The 17,540-nt window shown below is 42.6% G+C and overlaps 1 protein-coding gene across 1 annotated transcript in view; it reads left to right on the top strand.

The window, feature by feature from the left end:
• Positions 1-17,540, top strand: part of MCF2 (MCF.2 cell line derived transforming sequence) — an 82,047-nt gene that overhangs the window by 19,231 nt on the left and 45,276 nt on the right. The window contains exons 5-10 of the mRNA XM_043974901.1: positions 1,139-1,263; positions 1,840-1,954; positions 3,681-3,800; positions 4,255-4,446; positions 8,552-8,743; positions 9,795-9,966. Coding sequence (XP_043830836.1) covers positions 1,139-1,263; positions 1,840-1,954; positions 3,681-3,800; positions 4,255-4,446; positions 8,552-8,743; positions 9,795-9,966 — 916 coding nt within the window. The remainder of the gene's footprint in view (positions 1-1,138; positions 1,264-1,839; positions 1,955-3,680; positions 3,801-4,254; positions 4,447-8,551; positions 8,744-9,794; positions 9,967-17,540) is intronic.

Raw genomic sequence — 17,540 nt, 5'->3', positions numbered from 1 at the left:
GGAGGCACATTCCTGTTTGTCATTTAAAGTCCTTTACCACCTTGACTCAGTTTTCCAGACTAGTTTTATATCACTTGCTCTCACTCAACCTAAATTCTTATTAACCCAGCTTACTTGTTGTTCCCTATTTATGAAAATCCATCTTCCGTTTCCCTGCATTTGCATAGGCTGTACCCCATGCTTGGAATGCACTCCCTTCTTACTTTCCCCTTTTTGAGTCCCAAGATCCCTTCAAGGATCAGCTCAAATGCTTCCTCCAACACAAGGTATTCCATAATCTCTGACGGTTGTTGGCACTTCCCTCTCAAAATGATCTTGTACACACTTCAGAGTTCAATGTATATATAATTTTAACTGCTAATAGAATGTAAATTCCCTGTGGGCAGTGATTGTTGTTTTTTGTGTCTTTGAATCTCCAGTGTCTAGCACACAGCCTGGCACATGTTGTTGTTTAGTCATGTCAGTTGTATTCTATTTGGGGTTTTCTTGGCAAAGATCCTGGAGCAGTTGGCCATCTCCTTCTCCAGCTCATTTTACAGCTGAGGAACTGAGGCAAACAGGGTGGAGTGACTTGCCCATGGTAACACAGCTAGTAAGTGTCTGAGTCTGGATTTGAACTCAGGAAGATGAGTTCTCCTGACTCCAGGCCTGGCACTCTATCTACTTAACTACCTATGTGCCTGGTACATAATATGTGTTTAATAAATGTTTGTCGAGTCATTAGATTAAATAGGCACGATGAATAGCCTTCTCTTCTATAGACTTAACTCTGTAGGGCAAAGCACTTCTGTCTACCATTGAAGAAATTGAATGAGGAGACCAGTATCATGAGCATGATGTTTAACCAAAGTCCACTTTAAATTCGGCACTGGTCCCCAGAGCCCATCTTTCTTTCTTAACCCTGAGTGGCTGGCTGCCTTTGACCAGGATTGATCCTAGAGTGTGGAGTAGACTCCTGCCTACAGGTGGAAATTAACTAGCCTGTGGAGTCAAACTATTACAGTAGGTTGGTTTTCCTTTCTGTTTTGCTTCAACAATATGTCCTTATGACTAGATGGAGGGAAGATTTGAATTGATAAACTTGAGATTTTTCAAAGAAGAGGACAAACAAATTTTCTGTGCTCTTATTCTTTTCCAGGCAGAGATTGTAAGTGTTAGGAAAGAAGGAAATATGCTGCTGAGGACTTTTGAAGTGCCTAACACCAAAGAATCAGAAGAGGAACCTCCTGGAGAAAAGCCCGGAGATTGGGAAACTGTTAATAGGTGAGTACCCAGTTTTTTCATTCAATTCTATTTGACAAGCATTTATTAAACAGAGACATCTGGGATACAGAGATATGCAGAGACAAAAACAAAACAATCCCTGCCCTCAGGGACTTTACTGTGCAGAGGGCAGCTTTGTTATAATTTTGAGGGGAAAACCAAATTCTTCTGCTCTGCTTTCCCAAGTACAGAGGTCTTCTTGGGTGTCCCCCAACCTTCCAGATGTTACTAGTGGATTTTAATAGTGATCCTTATGACAGACTGCCCCTGATAGAGCAGGATTTGGTGCCTGGATTCACATTCCAGCCCAGTGCATTACTTTCCCCATCTGTCACAGAAGGGACTAGATTAGATGATCTCTGAGGTCTTACTGCTAACATTTGACAATACTAGGAAGTCCTAGGGATGCTTCTGGTTTTCTACCTTGGTGGGCCATCTTAGGCTGGAGCTTTGCTCCTATTTCTCAGTTGCTGAGCCAAATTCTCTCTCTGGAAAATGAGTGTGTTTCACACACACACACACACACACACACACACACACACACTAACAATCATCTTTTGGCTTTGCTTTGTCAAGATTACTTGCTCAACTGCACGAGATGGAAGTGGCCTTTGATGAATTTTGGGATAAGCACCAACTCAAGATGGATCAGTATGTACAACTCTGGAAATTTGAACAAAATTTTCTAGAGGTACGTTAACCTCATTGTTCTTCTCTAGAGATGTTTTTTGACATTTTTCAGTGCGATAATTTTGCTACCACAATACCTCGTGTCACCTTTTTTTCCAGATTTGTAAGCAAATATAGTGATTTAATGAATTTTAAAAGGTTTCTCTATCCTGGTGGTCAATAATAAGAGGTGTGAAGTTCATTGAAAGCACAATTAGGGGTTTCTCAAAATGGTTGAATAATTAGTAAGTGGTGGCATTTTTATAACCCCTTCAAGTTTGCAAAGGGCTATCTGTAGATCCTCTGTGTTCTTTGTGGCCATTCTGTGAGGGCCTTGCTATTGTAATACCCATTTTGCAGAGGGGGAAATTGAGGCTCACAGTGGTGGAGAGCCTTGCCCAGGGTCACATAGCTCTTAAACATCTGAGGTAGAATTTGAATCTTGATCTTTCTGGATCCAAGCCTAACACTCTATCTTATTTCTGCTATGAATGGCCAGACTCTAGGAGTAGTCACCCTTAAAAATCCAAGATGAGGGTGCTTCATGGCTAGATAGCAGTTCATCTGAAAAACACCTTGAGGGGTTAGTGGATTGGAAGTACCACATGAGGCAGCACTGTGACACAGCAGCCAGAAAAGCTAACGTGATCTTGGGCTTCATTCAGAGGGGACCCAGCTTTTAGGAATGGGGAGGTGATAGTCCCACAATCCTTTTTATATTCTCACCACATCTGGGGGATTGTGTTCAATTCTGGATGTCACGTTTTAGGAAGGACATCGATAATCTGGAAGATGCCCAGAAGAGGGCAACTCAGATGGCAAAGGGCCTTCAGTCCATGCCATGTGAGGACCGGTTGTAGGAACTGAAAACGTTGAGCCTGGAGAAGAGAAGACTTAGGGAAGGCATATGGTAGCTGTCTTCAAGGTTTGGGGTTGTAAAAGCAATAGTGTTAGAGGGGAGAGAATCCAGATAGAGCCATATACTCTAATCCCCTTATTTTATGGGTGAGCAGGTTTTGGCCTAGAATGACTTGCCCAGGGTCACATACTTAGCAGGGACCAGAAATTGGACCCAGATTTAGAGTCTGTGATTCCAAATCCAGTAGCCCTTCCACCTCATGAAGCTGGAAGTGGAATTAGTGTTCTCCTGCTTGGTCTTAGGGAGCAGAAAAGGGAGAACAGGGGAAGGTTTCAGGATGCAACATTCTCTGTAGATATATGATCAACTGACATTATCATGCCCTTTCGATCTTCTCACCTTATCAGTGCTTATTCCTATGGGTGCTGTCATCTTTCCTGGAACAGAAAACAATTCAGGGCAGGGAGCATGCCCATTGAAACAGTTTTTCTAGTATTCCCTCTCCTAAGCCCAGCCACATCTAATAGAATTCTGACATGGAGTTGGCAAGAGCCAGATTTGAATCCTGATTTTGATATTTACAGCATGGGTGACCCTGAGCAAGTGATGTCATCTTTCGGAGCCTCAATTGCTTTATCCATGTAAATGGGTATAGTAATACCTCCCTCAGAGGCTTATTGGGAGGATCACAGGAGATAATGTATAGGGAGGGCTATAAAAATGGCATCTTTTGTTTAATATCATGGTTACAGTTGCAAAACCTTGCTTCCTTTTGGGCATGTTTTTTTCTTGATATTTATATAATCATATTTTCTAGGAGACTTAATTGGAAAGGAAAGTAGCTTTTAAATTTGAATATGCCAGACAAATCTTCCCTCTGTATCTTTAGCTTAAGGATGATATTGAATTCTTGATGGACCAGCATGCCACCATCCCCAGTACTGGAGAAAACACGGCAGATGTGAAGCAAAGGCTCACAGAACTGGGGACCTTGGATGAGATGGCTAAGGTAAAGTTATGTCTTTGATCCTCTCCTCCCCCTCCTGCTAGTGAAATGGAATAGATGTTTGGGGTGGGACTAAGCAGCTGTTCTTTTTGCATAGCACACTCAAAGAGAATTAGCTAAGCCCACCCTCTGTCCAGCTGCAGGAGGAGGGTTGATTTTGATGACCTTGTTTGATATGGGGGAAATGGCCAATTGAGGATGGAGCTATGGGCAGGAGGCCCCTATAGGAGTGGAATGTTTCTTCTAATGGACAAAGCTGTGTCAAACATATCTGTGAAAACAATCCTAATAAAGAGAGCAGCCTTCTAATGAGTTGAGGTGCTTGGGAAGGATGGGCAACAGGTCGGTGTTATCCCAGGTGCTCTATTTCCTTGATCGTAGCATGGTGTCGGGGAAAGGATGCTGACCACAGTTGAAAATTACTGCTTGAGAGTTACTATTTCTTACTATACGCTAGGATCTGATTGGGAAGGCCCAACTTCTGATACTGCATGGGCACCAACTTGCAGCCAATCACCACTATGCCGTTGACTTAATCTGCCAGAGGTGCAATGAGTTAAGACACCAGACAGATGTATTGTCCGAAGAGCTGAAAGCCAAAGAGAAGAAGCTCTCCAAGACCTTGGAACTCCAGAATCGGCTGCGCCAGGTAGTGAGCATTCTGAGAAATGGGGTCATCCCTGAGAGCAAGCTCATTTACCCTTGTAGAAAAGATCAACTCCCTCCTATGTGCCAGTGACTCTCAAAGTTGCAAAGTGAATGCATGAATGAAAAATGATTTATTAAGTGATTACTATGTGCCAAGCAGTGGATCTAGAAATACAAAAGTCTTTGCTTTTTTCTCTGCCCTCAAGGCATTTACATCCTAATTGGAGGGAGACAATACATAAATCTAGACTCCTATCTTACTGCCTCACAAGTAGCTCAAACTGAATGTATCTAAAACCAAGTTCATTATCATAGAATTCTAGAATCTTAGAATTAGAAGAGACCTTGGAAACTACTTAGTCCAACCCCAACTCAATTGGCAAAGGGCCTTGAGTCCATGCCACGTGAAGATCCATTGTAGGAACTGGGGATGGTTAGCCTGAAGAAGAGAAGACATAGGGGAGGCAGATAATAGCTGTCTTCAAGTTCTCAAAGGGACATAGAAGCAAAGCTTTAGAGAAGAGAGACTCCAGTTGGAGCCATTCACTCTGATCCCGTCATTTTATGGATGAGGAGACTGTGGCTTCCTCCATACTTGGCCAAGAATCCTCTCTACTATGTACCTCACAAGTGGTCATCCAGACTCTACTTGAAGATGTCTAGTTAAGGGGAACTCTCTACCTCCCAGAGTAACCCATTCCACTTTGGAATAACTCTACTTGTTAGGGCATTTCCCTAACACCAAGCCTAATCTGTCCCTCTATAACTTGAACCCATTGCAAGTTACTCTGAGGCCAAGTAGAATGATCCCTTTTCTAGACAAAATTTCTCCTATTCCTTCACTGGATCTCATGTATCATAATCTCAAGTCTTTTCACTAGCCTAGTTGCCCTTCTCTTTGGATGCTCTACTGCTTAGCAATGTCCTTCCTAACATGTGACATCCAGAACCCAGTGTAATACCCTAGACATGGTTATGTCAGGGAAAAACGAAGCAGGACCTTCACCCCTTACTCCTGAATGTTCTATACTTCTCAATGCAACGTCATATTGAGCTATCAGTTCACCAAAACCTTTCAAAAGATCGTTTTTGGGACTGCAATTTATCTATGACTCTCCCATCTTCTCCTATGAAATTGCTTTTTTGACCCCACGAGTATATCTTTGCATTGATTCCTATTGTTCCACCTTATCAGAGCAATCAATAGATTAAAACTTCATACAAATCAATTTATTAGATTCTACCCATTCTAGCCTGTTGAGATTGTTTTGCACCTATTCTCTTATCATTCATTGTGGTGGTTATCCTACCCAGCTTTGTCCTGGCTGAAAATTTGAGAAGCGTGCCATCCAGTGGCTCCATCCAACTGATTGATTAAAACATTTTAATCCACATGGGAACAAGTTCAGACAGCTGGAAATGCTCCACTCCACAGGAGACCTCTTTCTAAGTCGATGTTATCTCACGAATGGTTCCTTTTTACATTTGGTCATTCAGCTAGTTCTGAGACCACCCAACTCTATTCTTTTCTAGCTAACATTACTCCATTTTGTCCACAAAAATAGCAGGAGGTGCTTTGGTGAAATATAGACCGACTGTACCCACAGCCTTCTCCAGATCTACTAGTGTGGCAGCCTGGGTACCAGAGGAAACGTGGTTAGTCTGGCATGACCTTTTCATGAAGTCATGCCAGTCCCTGGTGTTCACTGCTTCCTTTTCCACATGTTTCTGACCATCTTTAATAAAATGCTATAAGTTGCGGTCAATCTCACGAGCTTATAGTTTGCAGAATTAACTCTTGCAATTTTTTTGGAAAATCTATGCAGTGTTTTTCCTTCTTTATTCCTGGAATGCTTCTCTGCAGTCTATCTGTTGTCTCTTTCAATACCCCCAAAATGTAGTTGAGAGCTTTCAATCCCTCCCAGGTGGAATGGCTTTCTAGTGTTGGAGTTCCTGGGATCCTAATGAAAACAACAATAAAAATTATTTATGTTTATACAGGGCCTTAAGGTTTTCCAACAGCTCTCTACACCATTAATGCTGTGAAGTTTCTCCAACCCCTTTGAAATCTGCCCTCCCCAAATCTAGGAGGCATCTCAGTCTGGGACCACCTTTGCTATCCATTTCTATCACAGATCCTAAGATGGAGTGGTCACCTTCTCCACCCCACCCCGCCCTGCCCCTCCCTCCTGCATTTTCCATCATTTCTCCTTCAGCAGCCAGTTTCTCCTTGTGGGAGTCTAGTCCAGAACAGCAATTCCCCTTATTACTTCCTTCACCTTTTGAAGGATGAAATGATCATTAAGGCAAGCTAAGAAATGATTAGCTAACTCTGGCAGAGGGAGGACTCCAGCAGATGTTCAGATAATTGAAGGCCCCCTTCACCACTACATCACGCCCCTTTGCCAGGCTTGTGATCTGTGTGGTCTGTAGTACTTAGGACAATGTCACTTCTATTTCTTCCTCTTTTGTTATTCACCCAGATGCTCCACGCCCCAATCAGGCTCCCTCACCCCTAGGTCCTGGATTTGCTCATAGAAATACATTTTTTGAATATACAATGGCCATCCACTCCCCAAGCTCCAATTCTGCTTCTCTATCCTATTCCTTTTGTGCATCTCAAGTCTCTTTCTCCCTAAGTTCATCATCTCTCCTTCTGACTTCACTATGTCTATGTGTGGCCCCACCTTTGACCTTACTACCCATTTTTGTTATTTGTATTCTATCAATTATATTGACAGTCTTCTTGCCTCTAAGCTCTCCTTCCCACCAAAGCATCCTGCAGACTGCTACCACCTAGATCCTGTCATGCCAGACCTCAGCTCAGAAGTCATCTCTGTTGTCCACTGAGTTGAGTTCAGGTTACTCCTCATGCCATTCAAAGCTCTCCTCACTCTTGCCTCACCTGGCCACGCTAGCCTTTTCTTCTATTTCTCCCCTTCGTAATGCTTCTCTCCAGCTAAACTGGACAGTGCTTTGCCCCTTGGACAGGTCTTGGACTCTCATAATCTGGTCTTTGCTCACACTGGTTGCTGTACCTGGAATGCCCTTCCTTTGCTCTTGGCTTGTTGAATTCACATCCCTCTTTAAAGCCCAAGTGAAATACGACACCCCACGTTACATCTTCCTCGCTCCCCCTCACGAGAAAGACCTTCAGCCAGTAGCTTATCAATTATGTCATTTCACACTCTCTCATAATAATAATGAGAGACAACAAACATGGTATAGCAGTATAAAAAACTCAACAACCATTCTTTGCTTGCAGGCTATACAAAAAACAGGAAGTGAGCCATAGCTTGTTGACCCTTGGTAGAATGGATACATACATATCCAACCTGGTAGTCAGGGTGATCTCTGTTCAGATCCTGCCTCTGACGCATACTGGCTATGTAACCCTGGGCAAGTCACTCAACTTCTAGGCCAGCGTATAGTACTTTTAAATGCCAGAGAAGGTGCCAACCTTCTCTTATACCAGTGAGATCATAGGTACAGTTCCTAATGATACTAATAACTGGCATTTATATAGTATTTTAAGGTTTGAGAAGTGCTTTCCATTCATTTCCATTGATCACCATCCAATATTATACATTATAGCTATTTCTGTCCCCCCACCTCACCCTGCACTAGACTGTAAGCTACATGAAGGGAGGAACCATGCCTTATCTAAAGTTTCTATCTCCCTTCCCACCTAGTGCTCTGCCTTGTACAGAAGAGTGACTTGATCAATAGATTTTGTTATTGAAACCAAAGGCATTTGGAATCAATGTCCTACTGCCTTGTAGGTTTGGTCCCCCTTTTCCCAGTGATCAATAGGCACAGTCCCTCTAGGGGGCGCTGCTGCAGTGCTATCCATTATCCATGGACTGGCTTGCGAGGCTGCATCTAATCCTTGGAAGCCTTCATTCCTGTCTTCTATCGCTATGCATCATTGACATAAAGACTTGGCTTTTTTTTTTTTTTTTGGCCAGGTGTCTTTTATTTCCATTATTGATTTTAGTAAAATATGCAACACGGAGTAGAACAGAGCAGATACCATTTCCGTGTTCATTTTCCTTATTGCCTTAATGGATGGATATGTTCAATCTTGCTTCGCTTCTCCCTGCCAGGCTCTCCTGTGCTGTGATGAGGGGGCCTATCTCCTTGCTAATCAGCCGATGGATAAATGCCAGGCAAAAGAAGGTGCTCAGAGAGCTCTTTATGACATCGAGAAGTTCCTTGATGTGACTCTCCCCAATTTAAAGTATGATCCTCGTGTCCTACAGCGGGAATTTGAGGTCATTTTGACTCCCGAACTCAAGGTATGGTATGTGCAGTCAGAGCATTACCCTGGCGGAGTGGGCACCGGCCAGGCTACACTACTCCAAGGCTGCCTTCTTCAATAGGATCATCACCTTGGAGCTGGAAGGGACTTGGAGGCCATTAAGCCGGCTCCTTTCATTTTACAGATGCGGAAACTGAGGCCCAGGGAGATTGAAGTGACTTGCCCAAGGCCACACATAGGCTCATAAACCTAAAGAAAGTGGTCTTAACAGGACAGAGGGCAATGTGGCCCCTCGGTTCTGAGAGTGTGTCAGGGGCAGGCAGTGTAGACTCCAAATTAGAGGCCAAAGTATCTGAGTGATACTGAGCTGCCAGTGAGGCCTGGATGTGGGCAGCTGACTCCTTTCCCAGTAGGGACCAAAGCTGTCTGATTTGAACTACTCTGCAGAGGGGTCATGGCAGGGCAAAAAAGACAGCTTTTATCCCTTCGGTGGCTGAGGATTGAGATTAGGCAGAGGTCTTGTGGGTATACTTCTGGGCTCCTCTCGCCGCTTATAGCCCGCCTTTCACATGTCTAAAACTGACCTAAGATGAGGAGGGATGTCAGAGGCCAGCTAGTTCACCTCTGCCCCCCCACCCCCGCATTTTATGGGTTAGGGAGCTGAGGTCCAGGTACTTTACATAATTGATGCCTTGATCCTGCTTGGAAAGGAATCAAGTGCCCACATTTGGGAGATGCATTGACTCTTGCAGCCCAGAAAGGGAAGCCTTTTGTGTAAGCCTTCTCAGACAAGCCCGTTTCTCCCTGCTCGTTGAGTCTGTGGCAGTCTTCTCAGGGTCACTGGCTTCCTGATGGAGGTGTTAGAGTTGTGGCTTTGTAGCCATGACAAGGCTTTACTACATTAATCTGATTTACATTACTTTCCTCAAGGTTTCTGACTTGACATATCTTAAGCCCTCAATTGCAATTCCTCCTTTTGGTGCGTGCTGTTCTGTTCTCTGGGGAGGCGATGGGCTTTGGGGGGCCTTCGTTTCACTGATGGTTTCCAAGCCAGTCCTTGATCCGCCATCTCATTTTGCGCTCTGCAGGCTCAGATTCAGGCCGTCCACGTCAAGCTGGAAAGCATTCGCAACATGTTCCAGAACCGGCAGAATTGTTTCCGGAAGATGACAGATAAGCATTCCCGGCCCGTCCAACTTGTGGCGCCTCGGCCCGAGCACGCAGGCAGATCCAAATCGCCGCTGTTCTCACCCAAACACGGTAAAATGGCCTGTCCTTTGCTCAGCACTCTCTCTTGCTAAGCTTCTTAGCACAGAGACCTCTTTCCCCTTATGAAAATGTGTATGGGATTCATTCATTCATCCTCTGACCCTGAAACAGGGAACTCCTCAGTTTTGTTTAAATCGTTGCGTACTCATTTCAATTCAGTCCACCGCTTAAGCACCTACTCTGAATCAGGTCCTGTGACAGACATTGGGTTTACAAAGACAGTCCCTGCTCACAGCCTTCTGCTAGAGGATCATGACTTAAACAAGTAAGTGAATACCAAGTGTCCTTTGTTGTTGTTTGTCCTTCGTTCTAAGAGGACCATGACATCGGGAGGTGAGGTCCTGACTTTCAGTGGAACTGGATTGAAGTGAGGGAAGGCTGTGCAAGGTTACCAGCCTCACTCTTTCCTCCAGAACCATCTGGGTCCAGTGGCAAGATCTACATCAGGATGACTGGAGATGGCCCCAGATGTTTAAGGCAATCAGGGTTGCCCAGGACTTGCCCAGGGTCCCACAGCTAATAAGTGTCAAGTGTTTAAAGCCAGATTTGAACTCAGGTCCTCCTGACTCCCAAGCCAGCAGTACTCTATCCACTGTGCCACCTAGCTGCCCCAACTTTACCAGGTGTCTATAAAAGAATTGGAATATCAAATTTGCAGATGCCACAAAGTGGGGAGGCATAGCTAACACACTGGGCGACTGAGTCAGGAACCAAAAAAAGCTTGATAAGCTAGCATGTTAGAGTGACTCATAAGATGACATTCAATGTGAATAAGTGTAATCTCAGATGCCAGTTCCAAAAGTCAAGTACAAGGTGGGGGAGTACAATTAGACTGTAATTTCCCAGGAAAAGATCTGGGAGCTATAGTAGACTGCAAACTGTCAAAGAATAGCTACTGCTCTTTGGGGATGCCTTATGAGAAACCTAGCTTCTAGTATTAAAGAAGTGAAAGCTTTTGTACACTATACCTATTCACATAGACTAGAGAATCCAGACAAAACTGGAACAGGGAGTGCTTGAAGGAGAGTGATATGCCATCACACCACAGAGACTGCAAGGCTGCCATGGGCCAGAAGCAGAATGACCACTGGGAAATTCTCTAAAGGGGATCTAGTGCCATAGAGTTTACAAAGTATAGTCACACCCAGTCTCATTGGCCTTTTCCAGCAGAGCCCAGTGAATTGGGCAGGCTTTCTTTTTAAAATTTTTACAGGTGAAACTGAGGCCCAAGGGAAATGACTGGCCCAAATTCACATGGAGCCCTGACCAGCAACTCAGGCCTTATGATGCCTAGTCCTAGAGTCTATTCACCACAAAGACTCCCCACTCCCAAATCTCAAGGCCTGGCCTTTGCGAATGAGCCCATCAATAAGTTCATTAGCCCATGGCTGTGTTAACCAGGGATCTTTTAGCTTTCTTAGCCCTATCTACCCTTTTACTATCCCTTCTCCACCCTTCCACCCACCAGAAAGCTCCCAGGGAGTAAAATAAACTGGTATTCTTTACTTCTTGTCTGGCAAAAAATTAAAAACAAAAAAAAAAACAAAACACACACACACAAAACAACTGTTCTGTGGTTTCCACAGGCTGCTGGGAAGCCGTTGGCATAGCTGATGCCAGCACAAGAGATGTCTGATAAATGCTGCCGGTAATTGAATTGGCTGGCTTGTCTCAGCAGCTCCATACCCTGAAAGGATTTGGTTGGGCTTCAGTGACTGAGCCTTTGGATCCCCACTTTCTGTGCTTTGCTTTCACAGCTGAGATGTAACCATTTCAATTCTGAGGTTCTTATAAAGCTGATGGAGACCAGCCTTGGGCTCTCTCTTCTCTCTCTCTCTCTCTCTCTCTCTCTCTCTCTCTCTCTCTCTCTCTCTCTCTCTCTCTCTTCTCTCTCTCTCTCCCTCCCTACCTCCCTCTCTTCCTTCTTTCCTTCCTTCCTTCCTTCCTTCCTTCCTTCCTTCCTTCCTTCCTTCCTTCCTTCCTTCCTTCCTTCCTTCCTTCCTTCCTTCCTTCCTTCCTTCCTTCCTTCCTTCCTTCCTCCCTCTGTCTCTCTGTCTCTTTCTCTCTGTTTCTGTCTCTCTCTCTCCTTTGCTTTCTCTTGGATTTGCCTTCCTAAAGTTCTTCCCTCAGCTTTGGGAAATAGCCCTTGATAATTTGGCCTTCTATTTTCTTGCTCTCAATCTTGTTGATTTTATTTTCATAATAGTGTGCTTGGCTTAATTAGAATTTTTAATCCCTACCTAGGATTTCAGGGTATTTTTTTCATTTGTGAACAAAGCTTTTCTGAATTCTGTTGGCAGTGGTGCTGCCCTACCTCCCCACTCTTTTGTAGTCTTTCTTTGTTAGCAATTAGTTAACTTAGGAAAAATTTCCATAGGAAGTAGCTCAGACCCCTAACGTGAAGCTCTCACACTGTCTACCAGTGGTGGTCAGATTTACACCTCAGAAGCATATAGCTAGTGGGATAGGATGGAAAAGTTAAAGGAAATCATTTATCATAGTCTTCTGAGTCATCTATCACTTAAAAAGTGGAGTGTGGTGAGGGTCTCTGTTCTCATGGAGGTGATAGTCTAGGAGGGGAGCCCCAAATCACAGAATTTCTGTGCCATCAGATGCTCTCAGCAGCCATCCAGTGTAACCCCTACCCCCCAAAGAATCCCTACTGTTTTCTCAATTCAGGAAGCATCGATAAAATGCTTACTGGGTAGCGGGCACCATAGCAACCACTTGGGATACAGAGACAGATATGATAATGTTTTCCTCAAGGAGTTCTTAATTTCTTGGGAACAACCCATGGTCATGTTGCTAGCATGTGTCAGAGGTGGAATTTGAATTTATGTCCTTGTGCTTCTAAGTTTAGCACTCTAGCCACAAGGCCAGGCTTTTTCTTAAGAAGTAGAAAAGGGAATATATCTCAAGTGTTAAAAGAGAGCCAGAAATATGGAGCTCAGCCTTGGCTGGGGTGCAATGGAAGAAGCAGAATACATATTTGTATATGTATTAAAGGTAACCTCTGGTGTCTACCACAAAGGAGGCTGTTGATCGAATAAGTACTGCACTTTTACAAATGATTTTCCCCATTATTATTTGTGTTTGCATGTTCTACATGCCAGCCCTACTGACCTCCTGTTTTTTAAATCAAGTTCAAGCTAGCCATATAGCAATGTACAACATGATGCAATGGGCAAGGATAGCCCATAATTTTTTGGTGGGGCAATGAAGGTTAAGTGACTTGCCCAGGGTCACACAGCTAGTAAGTGTCAAATGTTTGAGGCCAGATTTGAACTCAGGTCCTCCTGAATCCAGGGCCGGTGCTTTATCCACTGCGCCACCTAGCTGCCCCCAAGAATAGCCCATATTATAACAGCAGGGAAAACAACCCCTAAAGTTCTGTCCTTCTGGCCAAGGAGGCCCTTAGCTCACTGTAGGCTCTGTGCAGAAATCATTGGTGGGTAAAGGAACTGGGTAAAATCCTTGAGTTAAAGATCACATGATGCAGGAGGCATGATTCCCTTTTGGAGTTACCTCTATCCTTCCATAGCCCAACTCAAAGGCCACCTTCTCCATGAAGCCATCCCTGATTCTGCCTTTTGTCATACTTGATTTTCATGCCCTCCCCCCACACTTCAGTATATTCATATAGATCCATTTGTGGTAGGGTTATTTGTCTCAACATCTTACCTCCTCAACTTAACTGTAATTTCCTTGGGAACAGGGACTCTGTCTTAATCTGTCTTCACCTACGGTGGCTAGCACATTTCTGATTTCATTAGTGGAGGGAACTGTTAGTGAAGAAACTCCCTTTATCAATGCAGGATTGGTCCCTGCTCTGGAAGTCTTAGAGACTTGCCTGGGGCCACCAAGAGTTCAAGAGACTTGTCCAGGGCCACACAGACAGTATAAATGTCAGAGTGGGACTTGAGCTCATTTCTATTTTTTTTGGCAGAGCAATGAGGGTTAAGTGACTTGCCCAGGTTCACACAGCTAGTAAGTGTCAAGTGTCTGAGGTCACATTTGAACTCAGGTCCTCTTGAATCCAGGGCCAGTGCTTTATCTACTGCACCACCTAACTGCCCCCCAAACTCATTTCTTCTTGATTCTAAGGCCAATAACTCTCTATCCACTATGCCAGGGAAATCTCATTTTAGATCCTGAAGAGTTATTTATTTAATAAATGAACTATGTAATTATATCTTGCTTATTCCCTTAATAGTTGATATTCAGAAACTTAACAAAGGTATTCCAGTACTTTCCTCTTTCTCTCTAGATTCAAAATACAATAAAATTGTTTATTTATTCCTAACTAGAGAGATTATAAAAATAAATACTGTTGTCAAAAGCAGCATGGTAGCAAATAGTGGGATTTTAAAGGGCACTGGGATTAAAAATAATTTCTCTCTCAAATACCACTCCTGATTCTGGAAGGAGGGTGGACACCACTTTCAGTATGCCATGTAATCTTCTTGAAGTCATGTGGAAGTCATAAAGCTAAATTTTTAAAGCTTAGGAAATGGGATGCTGGCACTTTGTTCAATTGTCTTCTTCCTGTTGATGATATATTGGCCATTTGTGGCTAACATTGCTTCAGGAAAGACCTATGTTATTGGCAACTACATGACAAGAAAGGTCAGTGTGGCAGGGAGGAATGTTAGCAAAGAAACTGTCTCAGGGTTGAACTAGGACAGTACTTTAACACTTTGATAGAATCCTGTCCACGTGGGTACCCTATTAGTATAGACTGCAACATATTCATACCTTTTCATGCCGTGTAATTCCTCTCCATGATTTCCTAAGCTTCTCCTCTCCCAAGGTTCTCCCCACCATGCTAGAGGCTTTCCTTTAGGCCTTTTAATATTTTCTAGCTATTAGTGTCCCATTTGGGCCCTGTCCACTTGTTACCCTTGCCGTAATTGGCCCACCTCCATTTCTACATATTCATGTCCTCAAATGGGTCTTTTTTTGGCCCACTATTTGTGCACAAGTCATTTTTTTTTACATATAAGGTATTTTATTTTTTCCGTTACATGTAAAGATAGTTCTCAACTTTTGTTTATACAAGCTTTACAATTTCAGATTTTTCTCCCTCCCTCCCCCCTCCCCTAGACAGTAGGTAATCTGATATAGGTTATATCTATATATCTATATACATATACATATAGATATATATATATACACACATATATATACACATAATAACATTAATCCTATTTCTGCATTAATCCTGTTACAAGAGAAAAAATCAGATTAGTGATGCAAAACCTCAAAATAGAAAAAAAACAGCACCCAAAACAAAAGAAATAGTATGGTTCAATCAGCATCTATACTCCACAGTTCTTTTTTTTTTCCTTTTTCTTGGATTTGAAGATCCTCTTCTATCATGAGTTCCCTGGAACTCTTCTGTACCACTGCATTGGTGAGAAGAATATAGTCCATCACAGTAGGTCAACACTCAATGTTGATGATACTGTGTACAATGTTCTTCTGGTTCTGCTCATCTCACTCATCATCAGCTCATGTAAGACCCTCCAGGTTTCTCTGAACTCCTCCTGCTCATCATTTCTTATAGCACAATAGTATTCCATTATATTCATATACCACAACTTGTCCAGCCATTCCCCAATTGATGGGCACCCCCTCAACTTCCAATTCCTTGCTACCACATAAAGAGCAGCTATAAATATTTTTGTACATGTGGGTCCCTTTCCCCCTTCCATGATTTCTTTGGGAAAAAGACCTAAAAGTGGAATTGCTGGGTCAAAGGGTATGCACAGCTTTATTGCCCTTTGGGCATAATTCCAAATTGCTCTCCAGAATGGTTGGATCAGTTCACAGCTCCACCAACAATGCATTAGTGTTCCAATTTTCCCACAGCTTCTCCAACATTTATTATCTTCCTTTTTTTGTCATTTTAGCCAATCTGATAGGTGTCAGGTGGTACCTCAGAGTTGTTTTAATTTGCATCTCTCTAATCATTAGAGATTTAGAGCATTTTTTCATATGGGAATAGATAGCTTTGGTTTCTTCATCAGAAAACTGCCTGTTCATATCCTTTGACCATTTCTCAATTGGGGAATGACTTGGATTCTTATAAATTTGATTTAGTTCCCTATATATTTTAGACATGAGGCCTTTATCAGAAGTACTGGCCTCAAAAATTGTTTCCCAGCTTTCTGCCTCCCTTCTAATTTTGGATGCATTGCTTCTGTTTGTACAAAATTTTTTTAATTTAATATAATCAAAATCATCCATTTTGCATTTTATAATATACTCTATCTCTTGTTTGGTCAAAAACTGTTCTCCTTTCCAAAGATCTGATAGGTACACTATTCCTTTCTCTCCTAATTTACCTATGGTATCACCTCTTATGTCTAAATCATGTATCCATTTTGACCTTATTTTAGTATAAGGTGTAAGATGTTGGTCTATGCCTAATTTCTGCCATACTATCTTCCAGTTTTCCCAGCAGTTTTTGTCAAATACTGAGTTCCTATCCCAGAAGCTGGAGTCTTTGGGTTTATCAAACACCACATTACTAGTGTCATTTACTACTGCATTTCCTGAGCCTAGCCTATTCCATTGATCTACCACTCTATTTTTTAGCCAGTACCAGATAGTTTTGATGACTGCCACTTTATAGTAAAGCTCCAGGTTTGGTACCGCTAACCCACCTTCCTGTGAGTTTTTTTTCATTATTTCCCTGGATATTCTTGATTTTTTGTTTTTCCAGATGAATTTTGTTATTATTTTTTCTAGCTGTATAAAATAATTTTTAGGTAGTCTGATTGGTATGGCACTGAATAAGTAAATTAATTTAGGCAGTATTGTAATTTTCACTATATTAGCTCTGCCTATCCATGAGCAATTGATATCTTTCCAATTATTTAGATCTGATTTGATTTGTGTGAAGAGTGTTTGGTAGTTGTGTTCATAGAGTTCCTGGGTTTGTCTGCACAAGTCATTTTTAGCAATGGATTACAGCCTGTTTACACATACTACATGGTTCTCCGTGGTCTGTTAGGCCATTCTAATAATAAAATATTCTTGTGCTTAATATACTTAACCACAAGAGCCATTCTAGTGGATGTTAGGTGTTATCTTAAGGTTATCTTTGTTTGCCTTTCTCTGATTATTAGAGGGTTTGAATATATTTTCATGTGCTTAGGAAATGTTTGTATTTCCTATTTCATAAATTGTCTGTTCATTCCATTTTATCACTGTTCCATTGGGGAAAATGTATTCTTAGTCTTAATAGATATACATCATTTCTTTAAGATTTTGGATGTTGAAGATGTAGCTGATATATTTAATTCAAATAGTTCCCCAATCTATTTCTTTAATTTTAATTTTAAAGTCATTTCTTTTTGTTGTGTATGATCCCTTTAACTTTATATAATTAAAAAACCCGGGGGCAGCTAGGTGGCATGGTGGTAAAGCACCAGTCCTGGATTCAGGAGGACCCGAGTTCAAATCTGGCCTCAGACACTTGACACTTACTAGCTGTGTGACCCTGGGAAAGTCACTTAACCTTCCTTGCCCTGCTCCCCCGCAAAAATCCCCCATATATA

The sequence above is a fragment of the Dromiciops gliroides genome, chromosome X (genome assembly GCF_019393635.1).
Source record: "Dromiciops gliroides isolate mDroGli1 chromosome X, mDroGli1.pri, whole genome shotgun sequence".
NCBI classification, from domain to species: domain Eukaryota; kingdom Metazoa; phylum Chordata; class Mammalia; order Microbiotheria; family Microbiotheriidae; genus Dromiciops; species Dromiciops gliroides.
Note: the sequence above shows the minus strand (reverse complement) of the source record. Positions and strands in the feature narration are given on the sequence as shown.